Below are 15,804 nucleotides of genomic sequence, written 5' to 3'. Positions count from 1 at the left end.
GCAGGGGCCAACGCCGCCTGCAGCCTGCGCCCGGGCCGGGCGCCGGGACCGTGGAGCCGTTCAGGCGCGCCGGCTGGGACGCCGTGTCGCCGTGGGCTCGTGGCCGGGACGCTCCCAGTGAGCGGGGCCGAGGGCGGGGCCGCGTGAGGACCCCGGGACCTGCCCCCCTTCCCCCAACCGCCGCGTCTCTGCTCGCTCCGGGCGCCTCCAGCTCTGCACTTACGCGCGCGGCAGCTGCAGGGAGCCCGGCAGCCACGCTCTTCGGCGCGCCGCCCGCCCGGCCACCACGGCCAAGGGCCGGCTACAGGGCGCCGCGGTTCCCGGCGGGCACGCCCGAGGAGCAGGCGGCGATGCGGGCGCCGACCCGGGCTGGGGGGCGCCGGAGCTGCCGCGGCTGCGCCCCGGCTCCTGGCAGGACCGCGTAGCTCGCGGGAGGACCATGGCTTCCCCGGCGCTGGCGGCGGCGCTGGCGGTGGCGGCGGCGGAGGGCCCCAACGCGAGCGGCGCCGGCGACGGGGGCAGCGGCGGGGGCGCCAACGCCTCAGGGGCTACCTGGGGGCCGCCACCAGGCCAGTACTCGGCCGGCGCTGTGGCGGGGCTGGCGGCCGTGGTGGGCTTCCTCATCGTCTTCACCGTGGTGGGCAACGTGCTGGTGGTAATCGCCGTGCTGACCAGTCGGGCGCTGCGCGCGCCACAGAACCTCTTCCTGGTGTCGCTGGCCTCGGCCGACATCCTGGTGGCCACGCTGGTTATGCCCTTCTCGCTGGCCAATGAGCTCATGGCCTACTGGTACTTTGGGCAGGTGTGGTGCGGTGTGTACCTGGCACTCGACGTGCTCTTCTGCACCTCGTCCATCGTGCACCTGTGCGCCATCAGCCTGGACCGCTACTGGTCGGTGACGCAGGCCGTCGAGTACAACCTGAAGCGTACACCTCGCCGCGTTAAGGCCACAATCGTGGCTGTGTGGCTCATCTCGGCCGTCATCTCCTTCCCACCGCTGGTCTCCTTCTACCGTCAGCCCGACGGAGCCGCCTACCCTCAGTGCGGCCTCAACGACGAGACCTGGTACATCCTGTCCTCCTGCATCGGCTCCTTCTTCGCGCCCTGCCTAATCATGGGCCTGGTCTATGCGCGCATTTACCGGGTAGCCAAGCTGCGCACGCGCACACTCAGCGAGAAGCGCGCTCCCGCGGGCCCCGACGGCGCATCTCCGACCACTGAGAACGGGCTGGGCACTGCGGCGGGCGAGAACGGGCACTGCGCACCCCCGCGCGCCGACGTGGAGCCAGACGAGAGCAGCGCCGCTGAGAGGCGGCGGCGCCGGGGCGCGCTGCGGCGGGGCGGACGGCGGCGCGCGGGCGCCGAGGGGGACGCGGATGTGCCGGGGCCCGGGACCGCGCCTGCTGACCAGGGCGCCCTGGCGGCAGCCCGGTCCCCGGGTCCTGGCGGGCGCTTGTCGCGCGCCAGCTCGCGCTCCGTCGAGTTCTTCCTGTCGCGCCGGCGCCGGGCGCGCAGCAGCGTCTGCCGCCGCAAGGTGGCCCAAGCGCGGGAGAAGCGCTTCACCTTCGTGCTGGCCGTGGTCATGGGCGTGTTCGTGCTCTGCTGGTTCCCTTTCTTCTTCAGCTACAGTCTGTACGGCATCTGCCGCGAGGCCTGCCAGCTGCCTGACCCGCTCTTTAAGTTCTTCTTCTGGATCGGCTACTGCAACAGCTCGCTCAACCCGGTCATCTACACGGTCTTCAACCAGGACTTCCGGCGCTCCTTCAAGCACATCCTCTTCCGACGCAGGAGAAGGGGCTTCCGACAGTGACATGGGGCTGACGGGCCTGCCCTCCTGATCACTCCCGCGGGGTGTGGGGGCTTCTCCCCAGAGACCCAGGGATGGACTGGCTTCCAGGGCACAGGGGAGAGAGGGCGCAGCAGGGCAGAAGCTAGACAGAGAGGCAGCTGGGCCTCCGGGGAGTGAGAGGGAGAAAGGGGAGACCCTTTGCCTTCCCATCTCAGCCAGGGGCTGCTTCTGGGGCTCCAGGCCGGATCCAGGTGCTGGAGCCTTGCCGAGGTCTGATGTGAGTGCACTTGTAGACTGCAGTGTTGGATGCAGCCCCTCCCCCCAAATGGGTGAGAAAGGAGCTTCCTCCCAAACACACCACCCAGTATTCCCGAAACAAGGGCTGACTTCCCCAGGACCTGGGGGGAGGAGGAAGAGGGCACCAACAATCTTTGATTACTGAAAGTATTTAAATGTTTGCCCAAAGCAAACGTCCCAAACTACCAAACTATTTTCTAAATAAACCTTTGTAATCTAAGCCTCAGGTGCAGCCCTCGGTCGCTAAGCCCATGGGGTACCCTCCAGGCCCTGCACTGCCTAGCCCACCCCCAGGTTTGGAAGGGGGCTCTGGGGGTCTCCACATGTCAGCTTCACCTCTTGCATGAGTAGGAGGGGGTCTTTTCTTTTTTTAACAACAACAAAAAAAGCAAACTGCTTTATTTACAACAAAATATATACTCAAAATCCTTGTGCTATAAGCAGTTAAGTAGCAAAGTTGACTTCAGATTTATCTCAGGGGACTGTCCTCTCTATATTTCCGTTCCTGCCCATTTCAGAAATCTGCCCCTGAGGGAAGAGATGGGGGTCTCCAAGTCCTGGCTCTTCAGGCCTCTGGGGCTCTGGACACTTTCCGGGTTTGCCTCTTTGAAGCAGGTAGGTGGGGTGAGGCCTGCCCCAGGAAGCAGAGCCCCTTACATGGAGTTGCAGCCAAGGCAGGCCCTTAAGGCAGGCCCTTAAGGCAGGCCCTGAGGCCTTTACCGCTGGGCTTGGCCAGAATGAGATGGAACAACCTGTTATCATTTCTGAAGCAAACGGAAGGTCATTGAGACCCAGAGCAACGAAGGTGGGAAATACCTGCAGTAGATGGGGAGGGAGCTGGAGCCTGCCCACCTTCCCCGGTCCCCCAGGGCTTCCTCCCAATGCTGCCCACCCTCAGCCCTGTTCAGCTCTCAGGCCCTGACAGAGCGGCTGGAATAAGGGAGACCCTGGGCTACAGTGGCCTCCTGGGTGCTGGGCCCTCTGGAGCCAGGATCCCACAGGTTCTTCCAGCCCCTGGCAGCTCTTGGGGTGGACGGTGGCAGCAGGACCTGGACAGGGATGAAGGGGACTCCCCACAGTATGCTGCAGCTCTGTGGGCCGCAGGAGTCTCCTGCTGGGAACCCCTTCTGTGACCACCCAGGCCCCCGCCTCCTCCTGGGACCCCACGTTTCTCCACACGTGCCCCCCGCCCGTCCCTGCTGCCCAGCCCAGCCCTCAACTCTCTCAATTCCCACACATCTGCTCTTGGCCTGGGGTGGCCCAGGGTCTGTCCTGGGGAAGGGTCAGCCCTCTACCCTGCCTTCATTCCTAAGCCCCTCTCCACTGAGTCTAGTCTGACCCGTCATAGCTGTCACTTGTAAAAGACCCTGAGCGCGGCCTGTCCTCGCCACCCTGCATTATAGAGCCTCAGGATACCCCAACTGGCCAGTGCTACCCCTCACTGTGTCCACGCAGAGACTCTACCACTGTGTGCTGGGTTCAGACACGGGGCCAACAGATCATGAGTCCAGCGAGCAGACAAGCTGTCAGTGGCCTGTCGAGGGGGACCAGCACGTCTCTGACCCCCCCCAGCTGGCCCTGGACAGACAGACCCCGGTTCTTGATGGGCTCCAACGTCTGCCTGTGAAGGAGGCGTTGCCGAAAGCTGCCTGGGCCCAGCTGGGCTGCAGGTCTGCCGTCCACCCTGCCAGCAGACCAGGGGCTCTTGGGGGGATGGCATAGTTGATACCACTGAGAAGAGGGAGGTGCCCAAGGGGCCACCCCCATTCTTAGAGAAAAGACCCCAGGCCCAGGGCCTCAGAGTTTCCCTCCAGGTGCTGCATCTTATCAAGCTTGCAGGATGTACCCCAAGCTGCTGGCCAGCTAGGAAGGCAGGCCCCTTGCCCGGTACTCAGACACCCGTCCAATCCAGGATACCCTTTCCTTGAGAGGAAGGACATTTTCAGAGCTCATGATTTTTATTACTAGCACATTTCATGGGGCTCAGAGAGATGGATCAACCTGCTTGTTGTCACACAGCTGCTGCTGAGACCCAGACAGCCTTCAGGTGCAATCACAAAATAACGTGTTTATGGAGCACGTTTCCACAGTCCCTTCTGCCCCTCAAGAGGTTGTGGGCAAGGGCCACTTTCCCCAGCTGAGAAGGGCACCCCAGAGGGTTCAGGCATGTCTTGGGAAACCGAGGTCATCCTCTTGTGGGGTGGAGCCTCTGTGCCAATGCAACATGCCAGGTTGTAGAGGGTCCCTGCCTATTGTGGCCAGGGCTGCCAGTGTCCTGGCTGGGGGTGGGCATGGTTAGTGCTTTAGGATTTCACTGGAACCCTGAGGTTTCGGGGGACATGCATTCACCCTGAGCCAGCACCTGCTGTGACTCAGAGCTGTGTGGCTACAAGCAGGTCACCTGTGAGCTGGAGGGCCCCTTGGTGCAGGGTTAGTGACTGCCCCAGCTGGGGCTCCTGGGGGTTCACTGTGCAGCAGAGCGCAGGGCCCACCCCCTTCCTTTCCTAATCCCAGTCCCTGGGCCTCCTGCCTGCTGAGCTGTTCCTGGCTGGGCAGGGGCGCCCGCTTCTCAGCCGCCCGCTGCAGGGACACCTGCTGCAGGGCCGGGCACGTCCTTGCAGTCCCAGTGTCCTTGTGGATGAAGTGGGAGGGTGGACCTCTGTCCCTGCTCACCAGGGAGGTGACTCTAGTTATGGAGGAGGGGCCCAGCTCCTGTTCCTGTCCCCTGTCCCTGTCCCCTGACAGGCCAGCAGGTCTGTCCATGCCCATGATGGCCATCGTCCTTATGGAGCAGGCTCAGCCCACCTCCCTCATCACGTCTACTGCTGTCTACTGCGCAACTCGAGTGTTGACCCCTGGGGGGGTTGAGGAGGAGGCCCAGAGGCGACAGTGTGGCCTGGGGCCCTTTGGTGGGGGTGGGGTCTGCACCAACCATGAACCCTAGAGACCTCAGCCTCAGGAAGCCCAGCTCCAGGCCCTGGTCTAGCGCTGTGCGTGACTTGCGGCCTCCTGGGCCTGTAGAGAGCGGTCTGTACACACCGTTTCCCTCAGCTCCTAGGAGAGCTCAGGAAAAAGGAAATTCGAGCCAGGCACAGGGGCCATGTCTGTGATCCCTGTGACTCAGGAGGCTGAAGCAGGAGGATTGTGAGTTCAAGGCCAGTCTCAGCAACTTAGCAAGGCCCTGAGCAATTTAGCAAGACCCTGTCTCAAAATAAAAATGGGCTGGGGATGTGGGTCAGTGGTTAAGGGACCCTGGGTTCAATCTCTGATACCAAAATAAAATAAACTACAATACCAAAACGAAATGGGACCACCAGGCATGTGGGAGGCTCACAGGGTGGGGGGGCTGGATGCTGGACTTCCCAGGCCTCCCCTGGCCCAGCCTGAGCACACACAGACCTTAACCCCGTGCTCCTGGCTGGGTTGGGGCAGGGGATAATCCTGCTCAGCTCGGAGCTCAGCATGGAATTCAAAAGGCTCTTCGCTGGAGCAGGCAGAACTGCCAAAGCTCCCAGAAGCAGCTCCAGGCTTGCTCCTGCCCCCGGCTGGGGGTGGGGCCGCGGTGAAGCACGTTGCCAGGCACTTGCAGAGGCCGCCCTTGGTGCTGCACTGAGCCAGCTGTGACTTATGTCGCGTCCCTTACAGGACTCCAGGGGTCCAGCGCAGCAGGGTCAGAACACAGGGCGCCCACAGGCCGGCCCGGCTGGCTCCACAGCCACTGCCCCTGTTCGAGCCAAGCCCCCATCTCCATGGGCCCACGGCCACCCCCCAGGTGCAAGGGTCAGGAGGCCACGTCCCCAGGTCCTGTGTCACATATCCCGGGCAGCCATTCATGCCTCAGCCACGTGCCTGCCACAGCTGGGCATGAACGGGACCCTACTTCCCAGGGGCTCTGAGGGGGCAGCCTGTGGGTGTGGACGGGACTCCTGTGGACAGGAGGGTCTTTGGAACCAAGGAGCAGGAGAGGAGGCAGGGACCCAAGTTTCCAAGGACCAGGAAGGGACCTCTCACCCAAGGATCCCGCCCTCCGCCTGAGCCTGCTGTGAGCGCCAGGACCCCAGCAGTCAGCACCTCCTGACCAGCAGGGCTGCTGCGGGGGTGGGGGGGAGCAGGGTAGGAGGGGAAGGGGAGGCAGAGGTCCAAGTGTCCCCCTCTCCTGGGAGACGGATGGTTCTCTGGTCCATTCCCTGTGTGAGTCAGGCCAGTCCCCCAGCTCCCACTGAGTATAACTGGTCTGCACAGTCCTCCCTGCCTGGCAGAGGGCAGGGTGGAAGGATCAGGGCCCCTCGGTGGGGCACAGCACTGTCCTCTGAAGTTGGCCTGGGAAGCAGAGTCTGCCGTAGACTTTGGGCCAACAGAAAGCCCTGGGGACCAAAAATATATTTCTTGCCTGCCAAGAGGATTTGTGGCTGCTCCCAGTGGGTACAATAGAATCATTATGGTCAAGATAAGAAATCAGGCCATGCAGGGTGGAGTGGGAGGACTGGCACAGAGACTGGCTGAAGGGGTCCTGCCCTTAGGTCCGAACAAAAACATGCCCAGAGCTACCTGGCAGCCATGGAGAAAAAGGAAACAGGATATGCACACCCTTCTCTTGACTTGATGCAAGAGTGACAGAAAAAGCTGGGACCCAGGAGGTCTGCCGCTGGGCCCACCTGGAGGACTGCTGATCCTAAAGGGCTCCTCAACTCTGCCCCCAGGAGAGCCCCCGAGGCCATTCATGCCACAGCAAAGCCCAGACCCCGGGTCCAGCCCCATGAGCAGCCCATGTATTATGCAAGCATCTGGGTCGAGGGATGCCGGCATTAGAGGGGCCCAGCCCAGCGTCAGGGGCTGCAGCCATGCAGCTCTGCCGCCTCAGACTCTGCAACTGGAAACCAGAGTGAGCAGTGGGTCTCAGAGCCTCCCTGGCACGAGGCCCCTGCAGACCTTCCCTGGAGGCCCCCTGGCCCACGGTCTCTCACAGCTCCAAACCGCCTCACTCCCGGTTCTCCCCCCTCCCCTCTCGGTTCTGACTCCGCCCCACCCCCAGGCTCGGGAACCAGCGCTCTGCCTGGGCTCAGGTACCTGCCCACCTGTCTTCCCTGACCGTCCCTTTTGTCCCAGAGAGCCCTTGGGAGCCCCCAGCCCCCAGGCTGGCCAGGCCCCACTCCTTTGCCTCAGAGCAGGCAGACACTGGGCCACAGGGAAGCGAGGCCGAGGACAGGGCATCATCTGGGGCAGGTGGCAGTGGTCAGAGGCCTTGAAGAATGGTGACCGCTGCCTGTGGCGTGCCCCTAGCAGAGACGTGGCCCCGCTGTGCAGGGGCTGCAGAGGTGGACCCCGTGCGCAGGGCTCTCTGGCTATTGATAGGAAGCCGTGCAGCAGGGAGGCAGCCCGGCTCCAGGGCTGCCGCTGCCGCTCGGCTCCGCCTGCGGGGGTTTCCGCCTCACGTGCAGTCCCGGCTGCCGGAGCCGTCTGTTCAGATACGGGTGGGCGGGCTTCTCCCCCGTTTCATCAGCTCTGAACTGACTGCGGCACATCAGAAATCAGCAAGCCTGACCGGGCCTTGGAATGGAGGCTGAACTCCACGCACAGCACGGGGTCAAGGACGTACCAGAGGGGACGTCCACCTCAGTATTTCCTCCCCATTTCAGAGAGGCCCAGAGAGGGGAGTCACCAAGTGTAAAGGTGATGAGCAGTGGTGAGGGATCGCAGCCATTGGCATGTGCCACGTGCCTACTGCATGCCAGGGTAGGGCCTGGGCACGTGGTGCTTCCGCCTGTCACAACATGGCCAGGAAGGGGCACATGCAGCCATTTTGCAGAGGAGGAAACCAAGCTGCAGGGAGGGACGAGGTGAGGGAGTGAGACCGCGCTCCAACACCCCTCACCTGCTGCTGACATGGTCAGTCTCCTCTACAGGTGGCCAGAAGGCTGAGAGTGTCCAGGGGCCTGCCCAGGGCCTCCCGTGTTCTGGACTCATAGCCTGGGCTGCTGACTGGACTGTCCTCTCTTCCTTCTCCTGAGGTTAAATGTCAGCTATGGGATGAGGCAGGGCCCAGGATTTGCACGTGGCTCAAATCACTTCCCTTGGTCCCCAGTCCAGTCCTCCGTGGGCTGCGGGAGCGGCCCTTCCCAGGGCAGGGCCCCCTCTGTTTGTCCTGTCGTCTTAGAAACTCTGCTGAACAACGAGGAGGCTTTTGGAGATCACCCCACCCAGGATATAAAATGCCAAAATGTTTGTGGAAAAAAATAATCCGGTTACCGGCTTCCTAGAGTGTGCTGCCATCACAAATCGAATTCAAAGCAAAATCAGTCCTCTCTTAATTGGCTCAAATGAAGCTGTTATTCAAAATTGATTGTTGTTTTTGCTTCCGACAGGATTCAAGAGGGAGGCGGAACAATACAGCGATTCTCGCGTTCACAGCGCCCAGCCAGGACGGCGGCAGGCGGCGGGTGGCACGCACAGCGGCAAGCCAGGGGATGCTGACCTAGTGTGTGCTGACCGTGAGCCTGGAGAGGGCAGGAGAGTGACGCAGGACAGGGACGGCCTGCGCACTGCAGGTGTCTGTCTCGGGCTGTCTCCAGGAACCTCTCTGCAGATCTCCTTTTGGAGAATGTCTTGAAATCTGACTGAGCCATGTCATATCCCGGGCCTCAGCAGCCAAGCCCCCTCCTCCCTGTAGGCCTCCGTGAGAAGCAGAGGTAAGCTTGTGAGTGGAGGCTATGCGGCTGGGCCTGTGTCCTGTGCAGCTCTGGCCCTGAGCCCACAGCCCTCGGCCAGCTCTCCCAGGTGGGGCATTGGCCTTCCAGAGGCCTGAGGTTCTCTACTGATGGGTCCTGGACAACCTCGAACAGCCTGGGGCTCATGACCTGTCCTAGGACAAGAGGGGAGACCAAGTCAGGCCATGGCCCCCCCGGAGCCTACCTCCCCCCCACCGCCTGCCCCGCATCGCCTCACCCCAGGCTCCACACAGAGGCCTGTGCACCGTGGGCACTTGTCACGTGTTGGAAGATGTTTAAGTGTGTCAGAGGCCCAGTCCTGTCCTCCAGGGTGCCTCTAGCCAGACTGGGGATGTGGCACAGGGTCTCACAAGTGCACAGGGCAGGTGCGGCCAGAGGGGCTCTGAGGCTGTGTTCTCTGGTCCATCAAGCAAAGCCCACGATGTCAGACATCGTGGGTCACGGAGGTTCTCACCTCCTCCCTGCCCCCACTTCTGGTCTGGGGAGTAGAAGGAGGGCTCAGGGCCAACCCCAGGGAGGCAGGACAGAGGGACCACGTTGAGCTCTGGCCTGTGGAAGGGACGGCCTTGCTGTCAGGGCACTCAGCCAGACAGCTGACCGCGGAGTGCACAGGGGCAGGGCCTCAGAGACGATGAGGACCAGTGAGCCGTAGTGACAGGGTGGCCTGCACGTCAAGGGTGAATGTGTCACCAGGGTGTCAAAGATGGGGCAATGGCCTCAGTGATGGAGCATTGGCCCCAGGGGGCCACTTGGTTGTGCTCCTTGGCAGTGTGACTCTGGGCCCGTGTAGGGGAGGCCTAGGGCAGGGTAGGCTGAAGCAGCCCCTACCTCCCAGCCTGGGGCTGTGCCTGTCTCCCCTGTGGAAATGGGCCAGTGGGGCTGATGAGGGAGGAGCGGTCAGCAGTGGACTTCTTCCCCACTGCCTGGGGACTTCACTCCACGGGGCCAGGCACCCTTCTCGAGGCACTCAGGGCTGCCACTCCCAGGCCCTGCAGCTAGTGGGTGGAGGGCACACAGCCTGCTTTCGGGGAGCTCAGAGCCTGGGGAGGGGAGGTGACGTCCACTGGATGGCCACAGAGACACAGCAGTCCCAGGACTCAGAAGGACACAGTCACCCTGAAAGCACAAGTCAGGCATCCTTCCAGCTGCAGAGCTCGGCCAGGGCCAAGTCTGCCCTCCTGCCCTCCTGCCCTCCTGCCCTCCAATTCTCCAGGGCACACTGTGGTGAGAGCCCTTGGTCATCTGGCCAGTGACATTCTGCTCGAGTGGCAGGACTGGGACTTTGTGAACTCCATGAAGGTCCATCTGTCCGCAAGTGAGTCTCAGGCAAAGAAACGCTGAGCTGTGTGCAGTGGCGTCCACCTATAATCTCAGCAACTCAGGAGGCTGAGGCAAGAGCAGCACAGTTCAAGGCCAGCCTGGGAAACTTAGTGAGACCCTGTCTCAAAATAAAAAATAAACAGTGCTGGGGATGCAGCTCCGCGGTAGGGCACCCCAGGGTTTAACCCCTGTACTGAGAAGGGAGTAGGGGAGAACAGGAGGGGGCGCCTGAGCAGCCAGGGCCTCGCCTGGTCCCCACACCTCAGAGGCAGCAGGTGGAGATGGGGACGTGGCGTGCCAGGCTCCTGGGCTCCAGGGAAAGGCTCCATCTTGGGACTCCTGCAGCACTAGCCACGCAAGGGGGTACCCCACATGAACGAGCACCCCAGTCACTGGGGGACCGGCCAGTGCACCTCTTATCTCCCCGCGGGAGACTCAGCTGGGTGATGGCTCAGCAGGCCTGGGCCTCGGGTGCCAAGCAGCTGAGGATTCTGAGCAACCTCAGATTAGAGCTTCTCTCCTCACTGTCTTGGGAGCTCGGGGTGCACCCTGTCTGGACGGCAGGCACTGTAGTAGGCCATCCACATCGGAATCCCTAACCTGAGTCCCTCCAGGGTGGGCAGCAGCCAGGGGCGCCCGTGTGCCTGGGCCAAGTACACACCATCTGCCCCATTCAGAGGAACCGCCCAGTGCCCAGGCATAACCCGATCTGAGACAAAGGGCTGCCTGTTTGCAGGGCCAGCTAAATGAAAGTGAACCACAGGTCCTTTCCAGGGGTGCCCCCCAACCACTGAGGGACCAGCCACCCCCACGGTGTGGCTCCCATGTCCAGTGGGCTTGGTGCCAAGGGTTGAGGCCCCTGAGTCACCCCCTGGACGCACCCTGGTGCCACCAGTCTGGGCCCAGCATGACCTTACCCAGCCCCGCCCTGGGAAGCCTCAAATGCCTACCTGTTTGAGAGGCCGCCTGTTCCCATGCCCAAGCCATGCCCAGTGAACCCCTTATCTCCCAGGGGAGGCTCCAGGGGATAAGGGTGTCATGGTTGCTCATCAGGGTGGGGAGGAGGAGTAAGCAGCCGGCAGCCATCTGGGGTGGAGTGGGTGGGAGAGAGGTGCCACTGTGCCAGGGGAAGTCACTTACAAAGCACAAAGTCAAAGGTGTCGAGACGGAGGACACAGGCCCTGAACCCCAAGCAGGGGCCCTTCTAGGCAGCAGCCCTGGGACGGCACTGGCCACTGATGTCCCGGTCAGCAGCAATGCCCTGAACATCAACAGAGCTTCGCTCTAAGGGCATCAGGAAGCCCAGAGCTGAAACTAATCTCACAGGGTTCTTCTCTGGGAGGGGCAGGAGGGCTTCAGCTTCCTCCCGGGGACTCAGCTCACCAAGGGGAGCTGCTGTGCTCCCACCGCCCCCAAACCCCCGTGCTGGCTGCTCACCTGCGTGGCCAGGTTGCGTCCTGGGGCAGTGACTTCTGTAAGGCCCTTCTCTTCACGCTCTGAGGTCCTCGGGAGTCAGGGCTTCAACATGTGAATTCAGGGGACACATTCCTCCCGTTGCACCCCTCCCTTCCCCGCCCATGTGTGGCTGTGGACACGGGCAGCCCTCCCCGCCTTGTTCCCCAGCTGCAGCCCAGGGAGGTACTGCGTCTGCTGGAAACCAGGAGGCGCCTGAAGTTGCTTGTGTCCCTGGCTATGGAGGGTAGGAGGGATGGCGCCCCTGGCTGCAGGAGCACTGGTGTCCCCAGCTCACTGTGGGCAAGCTGTAGGCCCGAGAGGCTGTGCCGCCTCCTGCCGCTCCAGAGGCTGTGCCGGTGGCCATGCAGCCGCAGGGCCAGTCTGGAGTGCTGGCTCCCTGGAGGGTGGCTTCCGAGTGGGGAAGCAGGGTGGACGCCCTTGGAAGCCACGGCGTGGCCTGGGCTCTGTGACTCCCCACCTGTGCCACCCTCAGGCACATTTTGATTTGGGCTCTTATGACAGCTGTATTCAAAGGAGCCCCAAACTGGAAACGGCCCCGCAGAGCACTGACTGGTGAGTGGTCAGCACCCTGGTGCAGCCAGACAACGGAACTCTCCTGGTGATGAGGAGGAGCCACTGCAGCTGCCCCACAGCAAGGAAGGTCTCCGAGCCCAGGAGAGGAGGGATGCCGCTGCAGGCCACTGCCCCAACCCACCTGCACCACACTTGGCTAAAGAACCTTTATTTTTCAGAGCAGTTTTGGGTTCACAGCAAAACTGAGGGGGAAGGACAGAGTGGCCGAGTTGCCCCCTGGGCATTCTTAACCTCTCCATCTGTAACCGGGGTACACAGAGGACTGAGCGGGACACAGGGGTCCTCAGGGTGCTGGCTGTGGGAGCACTTCATACTCAGGAGAGTGTGGCACCCTGGCCAGGGTTCATCCTCAGAGGCTCCACAGACCCTCGGTGGGGCCACCGGGGTTTGCAGATAGTGGGGGAGACTGGTCTCTGCTCCCACCCAGAAGGTTCTGGAAAGGTGCCCCATCTCACTGCTCAGAGCTGAGGAAGAGGATCCTTTCAGCTACCCTGGCCTCCCGAGAGTCCTGCCGTTGGCTGTAATGATGGAAAACTACCAGGCTGCCCAGGAGCGTGTTATCTGCCATCAGCCAGAGGCACCGGGGCCCAGGGCAGCCGGCAGGAGGATGGGGCATTTCCCTGCTGGAGAAGGAGGGGACCCTGATGCTACCCACACCCCTGAGCTGCTGCAACAGCAGTAGGGGCTGGTGTTGGACTCCTGCCAGGCTCCACCTAGCACCAGGAGGGGTCCCCGGAGCCTGGAATAAGATGGAATGGCTTTCCCTGGGGATGAGGGCTCAAACTGGCTCGGTTACCTCCCTGCTGTGTGTCTCAGCACATGCTCCACCTCTCTGAGCTGATCCTGCCAACAGCTGTTTCTTTACCACTTAAAACACCAGGCAGCATGGCGGTCTTCACACCCATCCCGAAGGCCCAGCCTCCCCAGTCGCCCAGCGCCTTGTCACCTGAGGACAGGGAGGCTGAGACCTGTGGCAGACAGGCCAGGATCCCACTCAGAACAGACTGTGGCTGGAGCTGGACTCCAACCACACAAAGGGGGCCCCAGGCCCCAGCCGAGTGGGCCAGACTCAGATCAGGGCTCCTGAGCGGCGGGAGCCCTCCCATCCCAAGAACCTGCCTCCTCCTAGGGCGCCGCTGCTCTGTGTTGGGGTCCCAGCCAAGGCACAGTGACTGGGATCCCACAGCTCTGAGGACAACCAGCCCCCAGGGAGAGGACAGGGAGCATGCCCACACCTCCCCTTGTGTGGCAGGACCACAGGAGGGCCTTCTTTGTCCTGTCGGGCCAGCACAGGGGCAGCAGTGAGCAGGGACCAACCCACCTGCTGGACAAGGAGATTTAGAGTAAGCCTCCATCAACAGACGCTGGCTCAGACCTCAACCTGCACTGCAGCAGGGGGCAGAGGGAGCCAAAGGAAACCCCGTGGGTCACCCCAAGTGTGCCTGTTCCACATAGGTACTTCTGAGGTATCGGCAATTAAGAATCAGCCAACAGAGGAAGAAGGCTGTCTACCCACGGCCTTGCCTCTCGGGACAGATTCTCCCACAGTACAGTACATTCTGCTTTCTGCAGACAACTCCTACCCCTCAGGGTCGGCACCAGGGGAACCCCAGCGAGCCTCCCTCTGGTCCTTCCCCGCATGCGCCTTCCCACGTGCCTGCCTCTGGAGGCCTGCACTGCTTCTCTGAAGCCCAGGGCTCTTGGGGAAGGTGGCCTGTGAGTCCCACTCCTAGGCCTGCTCCGAGCTCCCTGCATCCAGGATCAGCTGTGTGACGCCTGCCACATGCACTGGCAAAGCCCTGCTTCTCCTGTTGGTCTCTGGTGAGAGGGACCTGTCCAGCTGCGTTTAGGAGGTTGAGGAGAGATCATGCGTCCTCTGAGGGGGCGGGGCTGGGGTGTGGAGGGCTCAGCCGGACAGCACACTGTCCAGCTATGCTGTGGAGCCCAGCACCCCGGCTCCAGATGGCAGAGCTGGGGCGGGCGTGCTGCCGGTGTCCAGGCGTGGAAACGCTCACGCCCCTGTCTTTTCATCTGCTCCCTCCGCGTTCCTGAGACCAGCTAAGGTGCATATCTCAGCAAAGGACCCAGAGGGGGGGTCCCCAGGTCAGATCCCACTCGAAGCCCAGCGGCCAAAAGTGTGGTGAAGCCCACTGACCACTTGGACAGAGGTGGGAACCACAGGAAGTCGGGGGTTGTGCCAGGAGTGTGTGCTGGCCCCCTGAAGCCCCTCTGGCTTCTGGAAAGCTGCAGGCTGGCCACCCATGGGCCTGGCTGACTGCTGCCCTCGGGTGTTCTTGCCTGCAGGGCACTTACTTCCTATAAGGCAGGGACTGGTGCCCTGGGAGCAGGAGGACTCTCTGCTGCCTCTGTCCCTCTGAAACCTCCTTCCCTGGGAAGGTCTCTCTCTGGACCATGCTGGTGGCTGCTGGGGCAGCGCTGCCCTCTGCCCAGGCCTGCCTTGAGGCCCTCTCCAGCCTCCCATGAGTGACACTGCTTGGGCTGTGGCCTGGGCTGGGCTGAACTGCTGGAGACTGGACGCCCCTCCAGGAAGCTGACCACCCTGACAGGCGCCCCAGCCTGGCCGCCATCGCCAGCTCCCAGGGACAGGAGCTGAGCTCTGAGCAGTGGCAGGATCCCAGCCCCCGCGTCCTGTGGAGCCATAAGACTGCAGCAGCGACGCTCCTCCTCGCTCGTCGGGGTGATTTGCTCCTGCGCAGGGAGGACAAATCTCCACGTAAAGCTCTTCCCTCAGCCGTTGGCACTGAGAGTCCTCGTCCCCTGCAAGTGCAGAGGCTGCTCAGACACATGACTCCACTCCTGGGGGGACGCAGCCCCAGCCGTCCTCACTGCAAAACGGTAAACCTGTCGCTCTAATGAACAGCTTTCATTTGGAGCGCCGTGAGAAGGTGCGCCTAGGGACAGTGGCTGTTGACGGTGATGCCCAGCCTCCTGCCACCGCCTGATTCCTGTGCAAGACAGCTGCCTGCAGGCTCAGGGACGCCCAGGTGCATGGAGAAAGGGGACGGCCTGTGACTTGCTGGTCCGTGTAGCTCTCAAGGCCTGTCTGCACTCTGGGCCTGGGAGTGGGGGGGCCTTGGCTGGGGGCAGGAGGGTGGGAGCAGCCACTTCTGCCTCACACTCACTGCGTGCCACCGTGAAGCTCAGTGGCCTCCTGAGCTAAAAGAGGGGACAGGCAGGCCTGCAAACCCCTGCAGTGGGCAGAGGGAGCTGGCCTCACCGGCTCACATCCACTGGGGCAGGCACAGAGGGACCTGCCTGCGGGACAGCGAGTTGGGTGGGCAGGTGCTTGGCAGCCCGCGGGGCAGCGCTGGCAGCAGATTGGCCTGCAAGCCCCAGGGACAGGCGCACGGGGCTGTGCCTTCTCTCAGCCTCCCCGATGCCACCAGAAATGAGCAGTAAAAGCATTTTTGTTGCTTTTCCAGGCCAGACAAAATCGATGCATCCTCGAAACATGAGGAGAGCTGACCTGGAGGTTTCTAGTGAGACTTCAGAGGGATCCCGGCTCTGGGCCAGACCTGGGGCCAGGCCATGGTGCGGGGAGCCCCCTCTGCACTGGCCCCAGCGCCAGGATGAGACTCAGGTGCTGTGCACACCTCTGAAGGG

At 62.5% G+C, this 15,804-nt stretch overlaps 1 protein-coding gene across 1 annotated transcript; it reads left to right on the top strand.

The window, feature by feature from the left end:
• Nucleotides 1–439: 439 nt before the first annotated feature.
• Nucleotides 440–2,306, top strand: Adra2c (adrenoceptor alpha 2C). The gene has a single exon (XM_046423719.1). The coding sequence runs from the start codon at nt 440–442 to the stop codon at nt 1,808–1,810; it is 1,371 nt and encodes a 456-aa protein (XP_046279675.1). The 3' UTR covers nt 1,811–2,306.
• Nucleotides 2,307–15,804: the final 13,498 nt, after the last annotated feature.

The sequence above is a fragment of the Marmota monax genome, unplaced genomic scaffold, assembly GCF_021218885.2.
Source record: "Marmota monax isolate L192 unplaced genomic scaffold, Marmota_monax_Labrador192_F-V1.1 WCK01_AAM20220418_F8-fsc00009, whole genome shotgun sequence".
NCBI classification, from domain to species: Eukaryota; Metazoa; Chordata; class Mammalia; order Rodentia; family Sciuridae; genus Marmota; species Marmota monax.
The sequence above is the reverse complement of the archived record's forward strand: the minus strand, read 5'-3'. Positions and strand labels throughout refer to the sequence as shown.